The sequence below is a fragment of the Diprion similis genome, chromosome 13, assembly GCF_021155765.1.
Source record: "Diprion similis isolate iyDipSimi1 chromosome 13, iyDipSimi1.1, whole genome shotgun sequence".
NCBI lineage: Eukaryota > Metazoa > Arthropoda > Insecta > Hymenoptera > Diprionidae > Diprion > Diprion similis.
The window spans coordinates 10,743,446-10,764,018 of record NC_060117.1 but is presented as its reverse complement, the minus strand read 5'-3'; the positions used below and the strand labels follow the sequence as shown (position 1 = coordinate 10,764,018).

The following is a 20,573-nucleotide window of genomic DNA, read 5'->3' as shown; positions in this document are numbered from 1 at the left end:
CGACCTTACCGACAGTGTTATCAGCCGAAGGCCAAAATCTTGCTGCTTTAGCGACCGTATTATCGACCGAAGATCAAAATCACGCGGCTTCACCATCGGTCTCGCTGTCATGCCCCCTACCAACGGTCGAGGTGTAGCGGAGACGCAAACCCTTCTGTTCCCAACGTACCCATCTCAGGAATGTTTCGGTTAACCTTGAGCGGCTTGCGGTGTGATATTTGACACCCTACATTCCGCAATTAACAGTTCCGAGAATTGTTTTCGTTCACCCGATATCAACCACGTGACATTCTTTTCTCGAAAACTGCTTGTGTTTAAAAGACCAGTATGATATCAACCACGTGACATTCGACAATTAATAGTTCCGAGAAGGGTTGGGGTGAACCACGTGACGTTCTGTTCGAGTCCAAGGTTCGGTGCGTTATCAACCGCGTGACATTCTTATCAAAAGTCCTAAGTCCGAAGTCATATCAACCACGTGACGTTCTTTCTCCCCACCAGATACCTCTCCAGGACTCTTATGTAACAAACCCTTGTGTTTATGTTTTGTAAACGGAGAAATGTGATATCGTATGGCGGCTCCCATGTTCACCAAATGACACGACACCACGCGCAATAGACACACGTATAGCTAGCTCTATATAAAGGATTACCATCACAGCAAACGATCATTCATGTTTGAACTTGTCAAGAGCTCGTGAGAAGTGAGAAAGATGGAATCTGCGAAATGTTTGAAATTGATCAACATTACGGACGACGTACAAGATGTTGGACAAATCATCGCCAACGGAGATTTAGAAATGGATTAGGACGCAAAATACCCGGCTTCTCAACAAAATTCTGCGAAAGGCTTCAATGATGGGTGAGAAAACGAAAATAATCACAACAGTCGGACTCTTGAAATCGCTGGCGGAAAAATTCAAACGGCTTCGGAGAACGGGTGACGGTACGCGGAAACACAGACGAAGCGATCGCGTACACTGGGAGGAATTGGAGTCTGCTTTCGAGGGAAGAATACGAACAGGATCCATCACCAATTTGAAACACAAACACGTAGAGAGGTTTCTAGAAGACGCAAAGTTACTAGCTGTGACAAGACTGAAAAACGCTTCGCGGAAAACGGGGAGCCTAAAAGTAAACGCCATCCTGGCTTGTAAATTCTAAGTAAAGAAGGATGATCACACAGTAGAAGGGAACAAATTTTTCAATACAAGAAACGAAATCATCCTCCAGACAACGGATATTAACGAATGGTTCATCGAAAATGTAACAAACCGTTTGTTAACAAAGGTGGAAGATTTCCAGGAAAAGGATTCAGGCTGGTCATTACTTGAAATTATCAATCTTGCCGTCAACATTAACAAGTATACACCACTTCGAGGTGGTCTGTATACCTACACCCCGTTACCGAAGCACATCAGAGATAAGAAGGCTGTAGTTAACATCCGAAACAACGACTCGTATTGCTTCCTTTGGTCGGTCACCGCAGTTCTGTACCCAGCTAACAACAAAAATCCCAACATAACCAGCTCGTATCCTCATTTCAGCTTAGTGCTACGGTATGACAGTATAAACTTTCCTATGTCTCTAGATGAAAATACTATTTCGAAATTTGAAAAACTCAACGGACTTTCCATCAATGTTTATGATATAGACCAAGATGGTGGGAAAAAAGTGAAATAGTACCGATTCACTTGAGTCAGAATAAGCCCGATAAACCCGTAATTCATCTCTTGGCAGTGGAAACCGAAATTACAGACGATGACGATGATATTGATACGGAATATTGTAAAAAAAAATAGAATCTTTCATTTTGCTTGGATTCGCAATTTATCATGGTTGACAAGTTTTCAAATTTCTAAGCACCATCCTCGTATCTGGTTGTGTGATAGATGTCTGATGCACTTCCAATATAAAAGATGTTTGGCAAACCATAGCGTTTATTGCATGACTTTAAACAAGACTAAAATTGTTCTACCCGAGGAAGGGGAAAAGACTCGGAAATTTTTTATCTTAAGCATAAAGAAACCGTTCCGTTCTGTATTTACGCGGATCTAGAATGCTTGTTGCAGGCTACTAATATTCAAGTGTCAGAATATAGAACAATTTACCAAAATCATATTCCTTACAGTATAGCATATTACCTGCATTGCACCTTCAACGATTCCATTTCAACGTCCAAAATTAACCGCGGGGAGACTTGCATCTAATGGTTTGTGAACGAGTTAGAGCAATTGGCACACTCGTTAGAAACGTATTTCGAAACTATTGTACCTATGGAGTCGCTGAACTTCAATCAAATCAACGAATTTGATTTATCAAAGGTATGTCATATTTGTGAAAAGCCGTTCGCGCGCGAAGACGTGAAACACCGTAATCACTGTCATTTCACAGGAAAGTACCGTGGTCATGCGCATCAAAGCTGTGATCTTAATTATCAAAACTCGCATATCATCCCAGTGATATTTCACAATCTGTCGGGTTACGATTCGCATTTTTTGATTAGAGCATTGGCCACAACTTTCCAGGGTACTATTCAGCTTTTACCCGTGAACAAAGAAAAGTACATTTCATTCACAAAACATGTAACGGGGATACATATAAAGTTTAGATTCATAGATTTGTTTCGTTTTATGCCCAGCAGTCTCGAAAAATTGGCAACATATTTGAATGACAATCAGAAAGCAATTACACGTAAATTTTGCACAAGCTCTGAAAAATTCGAGTTATTAACCAGGAAAGGTGTTTTTCCGTACGAGTACATGGATAGTTGGGAGAAGCTCGAGGACGTAAAGTTACCACCTGAAGAAAAATTTTATTCAAAATTAAACAACCAAGATATTTTGGATAACGATTACGCACACGCGTGTGAAGTTTGGCAAGCTTTTAACCTTAAAACATTGGGGGAATATTCAGACTTATATTTGCAAACTGATGTTTCTCTGTTGGCTGTCGTTTTTGAAAACTTTCGACAAAATTGTTATGCAATGTACAACCTGGACCCGTTACATTATTTTACAGCACCCGGTCTCTCGTTTGATGCAATGTTAAAATGTACCAGTATCGAACTCGAGATTCTCACCGATATAGATATGCTTATGTTTATAGAAAAAGATATTCGAGGTGGTGTGTCCCAATGCTGTAATCGATATGCAAAGGCTAACAATAGATACATGGGACATGCTTTCAATCTAGCGCTCGAAGAGTCTCATCTCATAAACTTCGACGTTAACAACTTGTACGTTGCGGCTATAAGCTTTGATCTGCCATGCAGTTTTTCCGAATGGATAATAGATTTCAGACAATTCGATGTTTTTGCGATCACAGACGGAGCGGAGTTTGGCTACATATTGGAGATATATTTGGGATATCCTGAGGAACTGCATGAAATGCATAAAGATTTACCACTGTGTCCGGAACACTACATACCTCCCATCTCAGAAACTAAGAAGCCGAAATTGACGACCACGCTACTTTCCAAGCAAAACTGCATTGTTTATTATCGCGTCTTGAAACAATGCTTAGAATTAGGTTTAAAATTAGTTGAAATTCATAGAGTTCTCAAGTTTAGACAAACACCGTGGCTCAAAAAGTACGTAGATTTAAAATACAGGCTTACGCAAAAAATCAAACAATGAATTCGAAAAAAACTTCTGTAAACTGATGAACAACGCAGTTTTCGATAAGACAATGGAAAATATCAGAAAGTAGAGAGAGCAGGCTGATCACGAAATGGGATGGAAGATATGGTGCTAGAGCTACTACAGCCACTACAGCCAAACCAAATTTCCACAGCTGCACAATCTTTGATAAAGATATGATAATAGTTGAATTGCGTAGAACGACAGTCAAACTCAACAAACCATTATATGCAGGCTTCTCCATTTCAGATCTCGCAAAGACCTTTATCTACGATTTCACAACAAGTATATTAAAACGCAATTTGGACATCAGGCAAAATTAATGTACACTGACACGGATAGTTTGATATATCATTCCACCGTCCCCAACATTTACAAATGCATCAAACAAGACTTGGATAAATTTGATACCTCCGATTATCCACCTGATAATGCCTACGGAATGCCGTTGGTTAACAAAAAAGTTCTGGATTTGATGAAAGATGAGTGTAACGGAAAAATAATGGCAGAATTTATTGGCCTGAGAGCAAAGTTGTACTCATTTAGAGTGATGGGGAAGGGTGAGGATAAAAAACGAGCCAAGGGTGTCAAAGGATCCCTGTTAAAAACTTTACCCTTCGATGATCACTTGAAGTGTGCTTTAGAACACGAGAATTTAGTCGAATATCAGAGTCTGATACAGAGTCAGAAGCATCAGGTCCATACTATCAAACAGAAAAAAGTAGCACTGAGCTGGAACGACAATAAGCGTATCGTATTTCGAAACACATCTGATACGCTGCCGTGGGGCTACAAGACCTGCAGTTAAACTGAGCATCGGTATGAATTGTATCTCTAAGATGTAAAAATAAAGACAAATACTTGAAAATAATTTTGTTTATTCAATATTACATATCAGATTCATTTGTCCAACTGTTGTGTGTATTGTCAAAACCTAGCCACTTGACGTATAATTTTTTTCCCCGCTTCTGGGGCACCTTTTCCACGAGATAGATGTCCGAATGTTCAACCTTGAGGAGCTCCTGTTCGTAGAAACCACCAGCGATGGCTCGACCTTGGTAGTCTTTGAGCTTGTACGTCACAGGATTGGTATTTTCTACTTGGCTTATTGTAAATATTTTAGTCGTCCAATTGGGAGTATAACCTTTCTCAAAGACGTTTTTTAACTTGTTGATTCGAACATTGTCACCGGTTTTGAACTTTACCGGTTTGGAAGGTTTCGCTCTGATCTCTTCGTACGACTGACGTAATACCAGCCTTTCGTTCGCAACGGTGACATCCGATGGTTTCATTCTTATGGTTCGGTGTTTCGTGTTGTTGTAAGCCGATACTAAATCAGATAAAATGTCGAGCCACTTGTAGCTTCCTTACATACTAAACCGTTTCCACATTATACTTTTCAGCGTACGAATAAACCGTTCACAGATCGCAGCCTTTAAATTACTGTACGTGGAGTAGGGTTTGATTCCACAGCGTGACATAAGAGATTCAAATTTTGAGTTGTAGAATTCCGTTCCTCTATCCACGTGTAATTTTTTCGGTACAGGTCCTTGAGTTAGCACAGATTCCATGGCCTTTGTAACATCATCCCCGGACTTGCTCTTAATCGGCACTGCCCACGCATACTTTGAAAAAATATCAATGACTGTGAGCATGTACCCATAGCCTTTGTTTTGTCCTGCGTATGACATCATATTAACAAGATCCGCCTGCCAGGTCTCGTTGATGCCGCGCACGTCTACACGGCGACGCGGGTAATTCCGGCGTGCAGGTTTATGCAGTTCCGTCATCAGCGTTAGCTTTTTCTCGTTCATATTCCAATGCTTTTAGTCTGGTGTCCAATTTGAAATGATTTCAGCGTTTCGAATCGACAGGTCTCTGCCTGTTTCAAAATCCGCGTTATAGGTATTCAAAGCCTTCCGCGTGGTGATCTCCAAAGCTTTGATCATTTGATCGAGGTTGTCGACTTGTTTTTGCAGCAAGTTGAATTTCCGTCGTAAGATTTTCAAAGTTACAGGATTGTTATGCCTAACAGGTTCTGCGATATTGCACAGTCTTTTATTCTGTAGATCGTAATGTCCGTCGGCAGTGATTAGAAATCCGACACCAGGAGGGCCGCGATTACCCGCAGCTGTGTTTTTATCCAGGTGCCGTCCGAACACATCGACGCTCATCTCGGAAATGAATGCAATAGCGATGGGGGCTGCTTAATGAATGATTTCTGCTTCGCGCAGTTCTTCGATAATGGACATTGTTTCGTTATTCTGACTCGGATTTCCCGCCGTCTAGGATTCTAGGATGCTAGGAGTAGACGAAGACGCTCCACTAACTCGTTTGGATCATCCCAGAAAACGTATTCCGTTTGAACACCTAGTCGAGTAATCATAGCTTGCGAGGGTAGACCTTTACTCTTTTGCTGAGGTGATGGTGAATAAACCAGCAATGCGGCATTGAGATTCTTTAATTTGTAACTGTCATCGCTCCAAACAGCTCCATGAGATAAGTAATATTTTTTATGTGCGTTTGTTTTAAGAATTATGTTTGTATAATTTTCCCGATCTCCGTAGCTCACACAAGACTTGTCCGACTTCATTTCGGTCGGAAGTTCCACCACACCCTTCGTTTTTGGGTAAAGCGTATCACCAATATGGATGTGGTCAGTCTCAAAACTCATTAACGAATCACCAGTCATTAGTCCGGTTGAGAGGTTGCGTACACCGTACACGTTGTCCAATTCACTTTTTCTCGTCTCATCTCTCATCATTTCAAAATACTCATTCTCAGTTTAATCAACAGGTGTTTCTACGATTGTTTCATCTCCTGCCGAAGCAAAGGAATCATCCATTTCCGAGACTGTTTCATTGTTCGTTTCATATTTCATCTGCTTTATTTCTTGTTTAATTTCTTGCACTTCTTGTTTCACAGGTTTCATCTCTTTTGTAACATTCACCAGTTCTCGCAACGGAGTCAATACTGGTTTGAAAACGTCACTTAATTTGCGAGCCGTGGATTCCTTGCCCGACTTGAGCAATCTGTGTTTTCGATGGTTCGCAGCACTCGCTTGAGCAATCAAATGTAGGACTTCTTTTTGCTCAGGAATTTTAGAGCTCCGCACGTTGACGCAACGGAGTCTGCAACGTTACTGTGTCTCTCGCTTGGAGACGCAAGATTTTTATTACTTTTCCAGGCTAATGAAAGAATCGAACCCCTTCCTATAACGTCCTTGGTTGGGCTCGCTGTCTTTGTCGGTCACAAAAAAACCCGTACTTATCACCGTTCCAGCATGCGGAGCACACGTCTTTAAATTGTATGTAAGACATATCGGTGTTCACATGGTCGTTGTATACGTGTCTCAGGTTTATATCGTCTTGTTTGAATAACACGAGTAAGTTTACGTTGTCGCGCACGAGATGTTTGGGAATACGCGCGTACGTCTGACAGAGATAGAAACAATCAACATCGTGATGCCTGCCCATGCAGAAGTAGGCTCTAATATTGTTCTGCTTCTCGCACGTTACATCATCAAAAACGATTATCGAGTTGGGTCGTGCTTCGTCCGGTGTAATCACTTGCTCACACTCGGTAAACGGAAAATACTCCTTATTCTCAACGTTGTCCAACAATTGCTTCAACAATTGGTACTTCGGTTGGTTAAGGGATTTTGAGTAGATATAGATATTTTCAAATCTAAGTCTGTTGGGATGGGTTATAAGTGTGAGCAACGCATTAGTTTTACCACAATTAGACGGTCCGCAGAATATTGCACGCACACTGTTCGAAAGTAATTCCCCATGCCGTTTTTGTCTTTTCACATTTTGCTTCGATAGTTTGTCGACATTTATCACGGGCAGCTTAATAGGTTGTGCCTCAAACTGCATCTTGGACATAACTGACCAGATTTTCAATAAATACCCCGGTTTTAAACCTCTTCCGTCAGTCAGGGCATGAACATGACCGTGCACAGAGGTAAACTAAGCAGCAAACGGCAACATCGCAGCAAAGGTCTGGTGAATAAAATCATCAACAGTCTTCCAGTCGAATTGCACGTACCTGGTTATCAATACTGTGGACCTGGTACAAAGTTGACAAAAAGACTCGCGCGAGGTGATCCGGGAATCAATCCTCTCGACGCAGCTTGCAAGAACCACGACATTGCTTACTCGCAGAATCGTAAAATTTTGAAGTCAGGAACGCGGCTGATAGGGTGTTGGCTGAAAAAAAGGTGGAAACGGGTTTTCGCATCGGACGCCAATTGGAGCGAGAAAGCAGCGGCTTGGGCGGTAGCTAATACAATGAAAGTGAAATCAAAAGTAGGAATGAGAATTCGAAAACCAAAAAACGTGACCTTAAGAAAAATTATAAATGCTGCGAAAAGATCCATGATTTCGAGCAACGATGAAAAAGTAGCTATCGAGTCTGCGCTCAAAGGAGCTGAAAACGCCGTTCAAAAAGCGGGTGGTAAATGTAAAGTGCGAACACCGCGCGTTCTACCAGTACATTCAAAAGTTGGTAGATTTCTATCATTTCTGATTCCCATTTTCGCTGGACTTAGTGCCACAGGCGCGATAGCTGGTGGCGCAGCAGGTATAGCAAAGGCTGTGAACGATGCGAGCGCTGCTAAACGAAAACTGGAGGAGAGCAAACGACACAACAAAACTCTGGAAGCTATAGTGTTGGGTAAAGGACTTTAGTTGAAACCGTATAAAACGGGTCTCGGTCTCCATCTTCCAAAAAACTAGATGCGAAGCTACCACGTCGAGCGTTGACCGATTGGGACTTCTTGAAATATGCAAAAATCTTCAAGATACCGTATTTCCGCGGTGTTTTTATGCAGAACGAAATGCCCAACAGCGGTCCACGAAGAAACGAGTCAGCCATAGTCAACCTTGACGACAAAGAGGGTCCGGGAACACACTGGGTTGCGTACAAGAAACGTGACAGTAACATCGATTACTTTGATAGTTTCGGTAACCTTCAACCACCTTCGGTCCTCATAAAATATCTCGGTATCGGTAGCGTTGAATACAATCATGAACGGTACCAGGATTATGATACATTCGAATGCGGACATTCGTGCTTGAAATTTTTGAGCGGTGAGCTATATAAGTATGATGCGTAATTCAACACAGCCAGTCTATCACTCGCAACCATGGATGATTTACTAACGTTAACAATTTCGGGAACCTCTTTGATTCTCGAAGCGCAATATTTCCCACTGATTGAACTTGCTCGTGATAAAAGTTATGCTCTTGGCTTGGTAGAATTGTTGACCTTCAATTCGATCCCCAACGTTGATGTTGGTCACAATAAAATTTACGTGGCTGATAGAGTGATCACCATACCTACCGGGAGCTACGAGATCGAAGGCATAGAGAAGTATCTCTAAAACGTGCTAAGAAATACAAACATCAGGCTCAACATTAAGCCCAAAAATAACACATTACGCAGCGAAATCACATGCAACCACATTCTAAACTTTGAACCGGACGATTCCATTGCTCGACTTTTGGGATTCACACCTCGTGTATTGGAGGCTGATAGAACTCACGAATCAGACGTGCCTGTAACTATACTCAAGGTCAACGCGTTGCGAGTTGAGTGCAGCATTACCACGGGTGCCTACGTCAACGGACGTAAAGTACAAACTATTCACGAATTTTTTCCAACCGTCCCACCAAGATATAAGATCGTGGAAGTGCCATCGCACGTCACTTACCTTCCGATCGCCGTCAGGACCATAGAGCACGTTCAGCTTCGGTTACTGGATCAAGACGGAGACTTGGTTAATTTTCGTGGTGAAGTTATAACTGTGAGACTACACATCAAATCGCAATAAACGATGGGTATCGTTTATGATAGACAGCCAAAGAGTAGGTATATCAGTAAGTCGACATGTCCCGATCAAGTCAGTCATCGATCGATTCATGAACCGCTAACAACTCGGAACGTAGAGTTCCTGATAGCTCTGGGCTTGAAACTGACACTTTTTGAAAAAGGAAATTCCGGCAAATAAAAATCCGATTTTGCTGTTTTATTGTCTGCTACGTACCATGGAAAAAGAAATCTTAAACATTTAAACACCGGTCATCTTCGACGAATCCATTGGGAGTGTAACCTTTCTCAAAGACATTTTTTAACTTGCTGATTCGAACATTGTCACCGGTTTTGAACTTTGGCGGTTTGGAAGGTTTCGCTCTGATCTCTTCGTACGACTGACGTAATACCAGCCTTGCGCATTACGAAATTCACGCTCACAAACCTTACGCCTCGTTAACTTTCAACAACAGCGATGAAATTCGAATCACCGTTCATCATCAGGATTTATGCATATTACCCGACAAAAGTTCGGTACATATTCACGGACGACTCTTAAAAGCTGATGGAACAGTGACTTTGAACACGCAGCTCGTAAACAACGCCATCTGTCATTTATTTGAAGAAATTCGCTATGAAATTAATGCCGTTGAGATCGACAGAAGCAAGAATGTTGGCTTGACAAGTCTAATGAAGCGTTACGCTTCTCTGAACCCTGGTCAGAGTTGGCTGATGGAGAACGCAGGATGGCTTGACGTGGAAGAGAAGAAAAAATTAACCGATGCCGAGGGTAATTTTGACGTATTGATACCGCTCAGCACGATACTGGGTTTCGCTGAAGACTACCGCAAGATCGTTGTCAATGCCAAACACGAGTTGATTTTAACGAGATCCAAAACTGATGTAAACGCAATTGTGCAGAGTCAAGAGGAGGAATATAAATTCGTAATCAATACAGTGGAATGGCTCGTACCGTATTTGAAACTCGCGGATCAGAAAAAAGTTAACCTGCTGAATTTCATTGATAAAGACCCGCCTATTTCGATGAGCTTCCGCAGTTGGGAATTGTACGAATATCCTTTACTTCCCACTACATCGAAACAGGTTTGGACTGTAAAAACTTCCATTCCGCTTGAAAAACCTCGATATGTAATTTTGGCCTTCCAAACAAGTCGAAACAACAAGATCGGCAAAAACGCAAGTCATTTCGATCATTGCAATGTCACGGACGTCAAGCTGTTTTTGAACTCACAATCTTATCCGTACGGTGACCTGAACCTAAAAATAAGTCGTAATCTGTACGCACTCTTGTACGCGATGTACGCAAACTTCCAAGCTACCTACTACGACAAGAACCCCGAGCCGTTGCTGACAAGGAGTGAATTTCTTCAGAAGGCTTCCTTATTCGTTATTGACTGTTCGGAGCAAAACGAATCCTTGAAGTACGGACCCGTTGACATCCGTCTTGAATTTTAAGCTAAAGCCAACTTTCCCGCTGAAACATCGGCCTACTGCTTGATTTTTTACGATCGAATCGTTGTTATACAACAAAAGTTGGTATAAAAGCTGACCGATTCCCACCACCTCCCACAGTTGAAACATGGAGCTCATCGTTGACATATAAGGCTTCCGTAGACCTCGCAACAACACCTTCACGTTGAAAGAATTAGCTGTAATTTCAATCTACTCGGAAGCACCTCCATCGACGTTTCTCTTCAAGCCACCTTACGAATGGGACTGTCTACACGTCAAATATAAAAGCCAAAATTCATGGTTGCAACGCAATTTTCACGGTCTACCTTGGAGCTGTGGAAATATACCGTTCGAGAAAGTGGAATGGACAATTGAATACGAGCTGTGCAAAGCTCGCAGGGTGTACGTGAAGGGAGAAGAAAAACGAGATTGGCTGCTCAAAATTGTCCCCAAAGTTCAAATCATCGATTTGCTGGACTTGGGCTATCCATCGCTTCAAACCATTCAAAAAACTTCGGCTGTACATGTACGATGCGACGAGCACACAATACCCAATGCAAACTGTGCAGCTCGAAACGTCACGTTACTCCAAAATTGGTTACTGGATCATCATGTTGTACGGATGGCGACGGTGAGCGATTTGTGCTAATACGCAGAAGCATCTACAAGAACAATCCCGCATTCCTGGCGAAAATATCATCTTGGTTACGATACTGTTGAATAAAATTATTGTACCAACGTCATAAAGTATTTTCAATAAAGCTCTTTTTTTTAAATATTTATGCAACAATTTGATACCTCACCTTTCGCTGTTGAGAGTAGAATTTCTCCCATACTAATATCATTATCAGGAGGAGAAAAGTTTTACGCTAAATGACAAACGCATAATAATATCATTCATTTTTTATTTTTTTTTATTCAACGCATGACTTTTACAAGATAGTAGATACGTGAAATGTAGATCATACATAAATAAATTCAAGTTGGCCATACGGTCCACCAAGGTAGCGTATGTGCAATCGTGTATCCTTACTGGCTGTGGTCACATTCTGGAACAGCTCTTCGTCTTCTTAGAGGGCTTTATTCAACCGGTTTGGAAGAAAAATGGTAAAGGAATCCTCCAAGTCTGCAACCTCTTTGTCGCCGAACTTCGATTTCACTCGACGAACACTGCTTACTCTGTACTCGTAGTATTCCTCAAGGTCTGACAGCTTTTTCAATGGTAAGAAAGTCTCCAAGCGTGCGATTTCGTTTAATTTCGTGAAGTTCATGATGACGGTTACTGTTGAGTCGTATTTCCTCAAATCTTCTAGTGAGTTGATACAGTTCGGATCTGATTTTTAGGAGATGTTTCACTTCTCCGATATTCTTGATTTAAAGTTGTAGACGCTCCTTGAATTCACGTTGTCACAGGAATCTGTATTACCATAGGCAAAGAGGTATACTAATGGGTCAAGTTGCCGGAACGCTGGTTTCCGACAACGAGACGGTTCACTCTACGAGAAGACGCCTAAGGAGTAACAAACAATAATCATTTCCTCGTAGGGTGTATTTTCACAACGGATCTTCGGAAATATATATATCTATAATTAAACTGTGTAACGAACTCAAAGAAACGGAAGGTGATAAAGTATTGGCGAAAACAAATTATGTTGGAGGACAAAACAAATTATATTGGAGGACAAACAAATTATATTGGAGGACAATTCACAACCAATTACGGAACCTGTTGGACAGCCACGAAGACACAGAAAAGTCAAGTTACCTGTTGTATGGTGTAAAACGAATCCTGACAAAATAACCGACAAAAGAAAAACATAAATCAAACTTATCTACTTTTATATATATATAGACGGTTACAAGAAAGGCGTATTTTAACTTGTGTGATTGAATGAATGAATGGAATACTGATTAGGAATTAATGTTTACAATTTTATTTATACAACGTTATACACTTTACTGATTTTAGCTTTAAATATGTAAAAGAAAAGAATGACGAATACGGACCATTTCTGTCAAATGAGCGAATGATACAACATTTTCATACAAATATAGCCTGGAATCATTGCACCATTATTACTTTATGTTCATCTCATTTGGTATTTATAGCTATTCCAGTCTTCCCAGGGGTACCTTTTCTTATTTTTATAATGTTATTATTCACAAAGTAACGGATTCGTTACAAATGGCGCCCGAACAAAAAAAAAAATTTTCAAAACTTTAAATTATAAATATATTTCACAAATAGCCACATTCTGGTTGCTATTAGCATAAAAAAAATATTGTGTGTGAGATGAGTGTAATTGAGATTTGATATAAATATATGGCGACTAACCGTACTCCTAAAAAACTAGGTCTAAGTTCGTACATTCGCCTAAGCAAAGGGCAACAGATAGAGCGAAAATAAACAAAATAGGAAGACAAAGCGGGGGATTAGACATGGAAGAGCAGCTGGAAAGTCTCAGGGAAGAACTGGCAAGTCTCGCTGGTCTGCGTGAATGTGTGCAACAACTCAAGGCAAAACACAAGCCAACGAGGCATTGGCACACGAAGTTACCGCTTTGAATCGGCAAAACGAACAACAACAGCAGGTTTTAGAGCGAATGAATCATCCAACACAGCAAAATCGATTAGGTAAATAATGATCAAATATCGATGAGTGAGTTGTTAGTAAATTTGCAGAGAACTCACATTGATGTCAGTGCACCTGAATCTTCTGAAGAAGAAGTAATGAATCCTATTGAATATTAAGAAAATGTAGATAACTTTTTTGATTTACAAATGATAAAAGAGGAGTGTAAATTACCAATAGTAGCAAGAAAATTAACAGGCAGAGCGCGAATATGGTGGGAAGCAAATCGGCAAACCATTAATACGTATAATAACTTTAGAAGGGCATTTTTAGATAAATTTTACTCAATTCCAATTCAAGTGAAGATGAAGTCAAAGTGGAGTTCGTGGCGATATATAGCTCAAGAGGGATCCCCTCAAACCTTTTTTGTACAAACAAATTAAGGAAGCCAGATATCTTTTACCGAAACTTGATCAATTTGAAATAAATTATACATTTGTGCAACAGTTACCCAGAAAAATTCGGGGTGCACTAGCGACAGTTGACATGGCGGACACAAAAATTATAGAACAGGCATTATCGCATTTGGAAAGTACGTATGAAGAACGGAATATGGATAAGCAACAAAATCAGAATCAGCAGCAACAGAAAAAGTATTCCGGGGGATCGAATTACAACTATCAAAATCAAAATAATACTGCTTTAAATAATGGAAGATACCGTAATAGGCAAGAAGGTCACGTAAATTATCAAAATACTAGTAATAGATGGAATAGTGGAAACCAGCATCAGGCGAATGCAGTTATGGGATATCAGAATAACCACGTAGTACCGGTAAATAATCAGATAAGCTTGCCAAATTTTAACTATCCACCACCATGTTTTTCGAGAAATCAAATGTCAAGTAATAATAGTAACGGTAATAATAACTTGCAATACACGTCAAACAGAAATTTAAACGGATAAACAACGCGATGTGTATAAGTCCGGCATCGAGTTGTAATTATGCAGGCTTAGTAGAGGACTTAATGTATGATGTTAACGGGTTTGAGCATAAAACTAAAGCTACAAAACAAAACTTGTTCCAAGGTCCAAGTGTACTGGTGAAGGTGTTAGATTGGCAGATAAGAGGGCTGATAGATTCCGGAAGCCAAGTAACATGTTTATCGGAAAAGGCGTATAATTTGTTTAGAAATAGATACGGTTTAAATGAATTACCAGTCAGTAATGTACTAGTACTACAATCGGGCAAAAAGCCAGAGTCGTTAAACGCCAAATACTAATTGACGTATGCGTAGGCGCTGAAAAAATCAAAACCGTTTTCTTAGTCATACCAAAATTAGTAAACGATATTATTTTCGGAAACGATTGGTTATCTGTATATAAAGTAGTGTTAGATTATGGAGAAAGAGCAATGAAAATGAATGGCAAATCTGTAATTCCATTACTTTTCTCATACGACTGGGAGCCTTCGGAGAGATTGAATTCATTTTCTATGAAAGAACTTATATTCGAATAGTAACACCTAGTCCTTTTGAAATCGAAGAACAACCAGATATGGAAATTTCATTGGATAGAGTAGAAGAATAGGTTAGATAGATTGAGTGTAATGGAAAACACGAGTAAAACACTGTTAGAATTAGAACATAGTAATTAAGAAGGAAAATATCTCAAGGCAAGAAGTAGACAATAAGGGTGAGGAAATTGAAATTTTTGATGAAAATGGTTATATATTGAGTAATATGTTTGATGATGATTCGCGAAATATTTTGAAAAATGTGAATAGAAATGCTATAAATGTACTAGAGTTTAGGAAAAATGTAAAGATGTGCAGATGCAAAACCAAAAATGTCAAAAGAATACAGTTGAGTCACAGGACCACAACTTTTATGAAAAATCAATAGTTCCAAATAATAACCAAACCATAAACACAGTATGCATGTGGCATTCCATACCAAGACGATCAAGATTCTACGGTGAGATCTCAGATTTTTTAGATCATTTTTTGTATGAAATAACATGGCAAAAAAGTCATTCGATAATTTTTTCAGAATTTTTCGATCCAGCGTATCTGAGTTATGTGTTACGGTACAGGGGGACGGCAGTCCATGTACCCACCCGATGGTGTTGGTTCGGGTGCTATTTTTGTAGGTTCGCAGTCGTCGCCGTTTTTGTTCAGGGAACGGAAGGGAAAGAACAGTAATTAGAGAATGATTATAAATTTTATTTTGATTTGGAAATTAAGTGAAGACGATGAGGAATAGTTGAGACAATGGTTTTGGGGAACGGGAGTTGAAGTTGAATGTAAAAGGTAAGAGCGTTGGAATGAGAGTGAGTCTTTTGCATGAGAAAATGAGCGAGGATACAGGGTAAAGGGGGATCGGAATAGCAAGGTAAGGGCGATAGCGAGTAGTGTAAGCCAAGATGGAAATAGGATGACAAGATATGGAGTGTGGGAATGGTAGGTAAAGACAAGCGTCGAGGAAGGTGGGAGAAACGTGAGGCGGGACGTCGGACGTAACATATGATTTAAAAACTCGAAAAAAAAGACCCCACTTTAAAATCTGAAAAAATTCTGAAAAATCCTATAAAATATAACCAAATTTTTAACACTTATTAGAAGATAGAGATTTCATAACTTCAAAGGATAAATAAAAAAAAAAATATTATTATTATTATTGGATTGCAGTTTTTACACAAGAGTGAACGTAAAAGCTCATTATAATATGGGTCGAAAAATGTTTATTTATAGAGTTATAGGTATATCATGATAATATTTATAAATATATTATATTTATATAATAAATATAAAATTATTAAATATTCATAATAAAGTAAATATAGAGTTATAGGTATATCATGATAATATTTATAAATATATTATATTTATATAATAAATATAATATTTATAAATATTATTATGATATACCTGTAACTCCATAAATTAACATTCTCCGATCCATATTATAATGAGCTTTTACGATCATTGTTGTGTAAAAACTGCAATCCAATAATAATAATATTTTTTTTTTTTTTTTTCAATTTATCCTTTGAAGTTATGAAACCTCCATCTTCCAATAAGCGTCAAAAATTTTGTTGTATTTTATAAGATTTTTCAGAATTTTTTCAGATTTTAGAAAGTGGGGTCTTTTTTTCGAGTTTTTAAATCATAACTCAGATACGCTGGGTCGAAAAATTCTGATAAAATTATCGACTGAGTTTTTTGTCATGTACTTTCATACAAAAACTAATATAATAAATCTGAGACCTCACCGTAGAATCTTGATCGTTATGGAATGCCCCGTATACAGGAGAAGAACGAAATCATTATCTAGAAATTAAAAATATAAGCACACAGGAGAACAACAGCAATTTTTTCGAAGACGTTCAGTCGATTGTGACAAGTCTTATGAGTATAAGTGAGGAGCAGAAAGCCAAACTTGCAAAACTATTGGGTTGGTATGAAAAACTATTCTCAAATAAAGTCGGATGCACTAGCGTTTATGAACATTGAATTAAATTAGTCAAGGATAAGCCAATCGTTAAGAGATCGTATCCAATACCGTTAAAATACAGGGAAGCACTCGACGCGGAAATCAAAGAAATGTTGGGGGCTAATATTATAGAACGGTCAAACAGTCCATATTGCAATCCATTAAGAATTGTACCGAAAAAAGACGGGAAAGTCAGAATTTGCCTCGATGGGAGATATCTAAACGATATTATCGAATCGGATAATGAAACACCGCCACCAATTGATGAGCTTTTGAGGAAATGTCAAGGAGTCAAATATATGAGTTCTACAGACTTAGCATATGGTTATTGGCAAGTTCCGTTGAAAACCGAATCACGTCAATTTACAGCTTTTTTGCATGGTAGTACACTATACCAATTTTGTAGAATACCGTTTGGTCTAAAAACAGCAGGAAGCGGATTTATAAGAGCTCTAAATATGGCGCTAGGTAATGAATTCGCCTCATTTCTGACCTGTTATATAGACGATCTTTTAATTACTTCAACAGATTTCGAGTCACATATGAGACATCTTAGAATGGTATTTGACTGCTTGCAACAACATAATTTCATAATCCGTTTAGATAAATCGTTATTTTGTATAGAATCAATTGCGTTCCTTGGATTTATAATTACACTTGAGGGAGTTAGTCCCAATCCAGAAAAATTGAAAACAATTAAAGAATTTCCTGCGCCGAATAGTAAAAAACAGTTACAGCAATTCCTAGGCATATGCAATTACTATAGGCAGTTTAACGTAAGATATTCAAACTATGTATCACCTCTAAGAGATTTGCTAAAAGATAATGTTCCATGGAGATGGACTAACGAACACTCTGAAGCATTTGAAGAATTAAAACAAAATTTTTTAAATTGTGTAACTTTAAATCATTATTTGCCAAATAACCCATTCAAGGTGCAAACAGACGCTAGCGACCTTGGAATAAGCGGGATTTTGTATCAAATCGACTCACAGGAGAATCATTAAATCATTAGCTTGGTGAGTAGATGTTTAACAAAGGCTGAGTTACACTAGAGTACAACGGAAAAAGAATTATTGGCCATAATTTTTGCAGTAACTAAATTCAGAATTTATCTTATCGGTAGTAGATTTGAGGTCATAACCGATCACAAAGCACTAACCTTTTTAAAGAGTACACCGTTTTTAAACCCCCGTTTGACGCGATGAAATTTAATATTGCAACAATATGATTTTAAACCAACTCATTGTAAGGGAAAATACAATATTATAGCAGACTTCTTTAGCCGGAACATTAATGGGAAGCAAAGTTTTACGGAACCAAATAGATTAATAATAGCGAACCTAAATAGATTACTAGTAAACAATATTGAACTACAATTAAATAAAACTGAAATATTAAAGGTTGATATGGATCCGAAATTGGTAAAAGAATTAAAAAATTTAAAGCACATTCAAGAAAACGATACGAAATAAGAGAATTATTGATAAATGTAAGAATAGTACAGTTGATGAATATTCATAGAAGATATATAACGAGTTATTGTTTTACAAAAGTAAAATCATTAACTTATACTATGCAGGGCGAATATAAAAGAGTACCGGTGGAACAACCAAATGATCTCATAACTATTGATTTTTACGGTCCTCTTCCGAAGTCAACAGGCGGGGTTCAATACTTATTAGTGATAATCGATGCATTCTTGAAATTAGTTACCCTCTATCCCATGAAGCGTGCTACAACTACCGCGGCGCTTAACAAACTTAAAGATTATTTCATAAAAATAGGTAAACCAAAGCGGTTATTATCGGATAATGGCACGCAATTCACAGCCGAGAGATGGGGAGTCGAATTAGAAAAATTAGGTGTGATAGTGTGTTACTCTTCAATTCGACACCCGCAATCAAATCCCACGGAGAGAGTGATGAGGGAGTCAGGTAGACTATTCCGTACATTTTGCTCAGTTAAGCACACCAAGTGGACGCAATGCGTAAGGCATATCGAAAAGTTATTAAATGTAACGACGTATCACAGCACCGGATATGTTCCCTACGAACTCCACTTTAACAAACAAGCACAGGATAAAATAAAGGAAATTAACAAGTTCCCGGAAAGTAAAGAAGATGATTATAATGTCAAAATAGTATTAGCTAAAAATGCCCTTGAAAAAAGTTTTAAACAACGAAGTAAGAATCAGAAGTGAATATCATCCGTAGTCTTAAACGTTGGTGATTTAGTTTTGTTGCGCGTACCATATCCGTCCTCTGCAATAGATAGAGTTACGCATAAATTTTTTCATTTATATAAAGGACCGTATAAGATTGATGTAAAAAGAGGAGAAAATGCTTTTCGTCTGGTAGATATAAATCAAGGAAATAAAATAATAGGCACTTTCAACAGAACGAGTCTCCGCAAATACTATCAACCCACAAAGGCAACAAATGAATAAATTGATAAGCCAGGAATATAAATAGCAAACAGTAGCGATAACAATGAAAACAGATATGCGACTTGCCAGTACTTCGTGCGATTTCCAACTTTGCTCAACTTTATTTAAAAAAAAAAAAAGATTAGATTGTAAGAAATTTAGCAAGTAAGAAAGGTCATATACATAGAAAACGTAAGGCAACTAAAGTAGTTATAAAAAAAGAAACAGAACAATGCCAGAAAAAAAGGTTAGATTGTAAGAAATTTGAAAAGTAAGAAAGGTCATATATATAAAAAACGTGATACAACTAAAAGTAATTATAGAAAAGAAACAAAACAATATTATATGAAAAAAGATTAGATTGTAAGAAATTTAGCAAGTAAGATAGGTCACATATAAAGAAAAAGGGGGGGGGGGGGTTTCAGTATAAATGGTAATTAGCATAAGCCCATCACAATAAGGGTAAAAAGATAAATGATGTAAACGTAAGAGATCATACAATTAAGAAAATGTAATATATGCTAAGTGTGTGAATGAGTTGTGTGGATGAATGAAAATATTCACCGAGAGATATGAAGTAATTTAAACTTTGTTTGAAAGACACAGAAAAGTTGAGTTACCTGTTGTATGGTGTAAAACGAATCCTGACAAAATAACCGACAAAAGAAAAACGTAAATCAAACTTATCTACTTTTATATATATATATATATATATATAAAAGTAGATAAGTTTGATTTACGTTTTATATATATATATATATTGTAACGTGGCATTTCAGAATGGCTCGTTACAAGGCTAAAAATCTAAAGGAAACTACCGAAAACGCGTCCCTGGCGGGGTACTCCAAGCAAGCTCGACACGATATAGGCGAAAAATACTAGTTACTAATATTTTCTGTACAAATTTTGCAATCCCGCGCTTCGGCGCAAGCTAAACAGGTACCGTGACCACGATCATCGAGGGATCAACACGTTTCTTTGATTCACCGAGGGATCGACAACTACCGAAAACTACAGTTCCAGCTACCGACGAATTCAACTACCGTTTCGTAATCATGAATCTCCCGTACAACTTTGAATGCCTACTTTTTCGGATGCCGTAAGTTCGACATCAAGGGCAGACCGCAGCCTGTCGTTCACCGACTTACCGG

General features: G+C 38.6%; 2 protein-coding genes across 2 annotated transcripts; one reads left to right on the top strand and one right to left on the bottom strand.

Annotated features, from left to right (window-relative positions):
- Positions 1–2,276: 2,276 nt before the first annotated feature.
- On the top strand, positions 2,277–4,449 carry LOC124413864. The gene is made up of 3 exons (XM_046894650.1): positions 2,277–3,592; positions 3,688–3,847; positions 3,955–4,449. Exons 1-3 carry the CDS (start codon positions 2,277–2,279, stop codon positions 4,447–4,449), a joined length of 1,971 nt encoding a protein of 656 aa, XP_046750606.1.
- A 79-nt stretch (positions 4,450–4,528) lies between these two features.
- LOC124413863 lies at positions 4,529–5,455 on the bottom strand. Its single transcript, XM_046894649.1, has 3 exons — positions 5,186–5,455; positions 5,065–5,074; positions 4,529–4,971 (listed from the first exon to the last, which is right to left on the bottom strand). Exons 1-3 carry the CDS (start codon positions 5,453–5,455, stop codon positions 4,529–4,531), a joined length of 723 nt encoding a protein of 240 aa, XP_046750605.1.
- Between the last annotated feature and the right edge of the window lie 15,118 nt (positions 5,456–20,573).

What these genes read in the sequence shown, in the direction of transcription:
- LOC124413863 (XM_046894649.1), bottom strand. Translation starts at nt 5,455, where the DNA reads ATGAACGAGAAAAAGCTAACGCTGATGACGGAACTGCATAAACCTGCA.
- LOC124413864 (XM_046894650.1), top strand. Translation starts at nt 2,277, where the DNA reads ATGGAGTCGCTGAACTTCAATCAAATCAACGAATTTGATTTATCAAAG. An exon ending in CAAACACCGTGGCTCAAAAA is followed by an intron (nt 3,593 to 3,687) that starts GTACGTAGATTT and finishes GTTTTCGATAAG; the next exon opens with ACAATGGAAAATATCAGAAA. An exon ending in TTGAATTGCGTAGAACGACA is followed by an intron (nt 3,848 to 3,954) that starts GTCAAACTCAAC and finishes TTTGGACATCAG; the next exon opens with GCAAAATTAATGTACACTGA.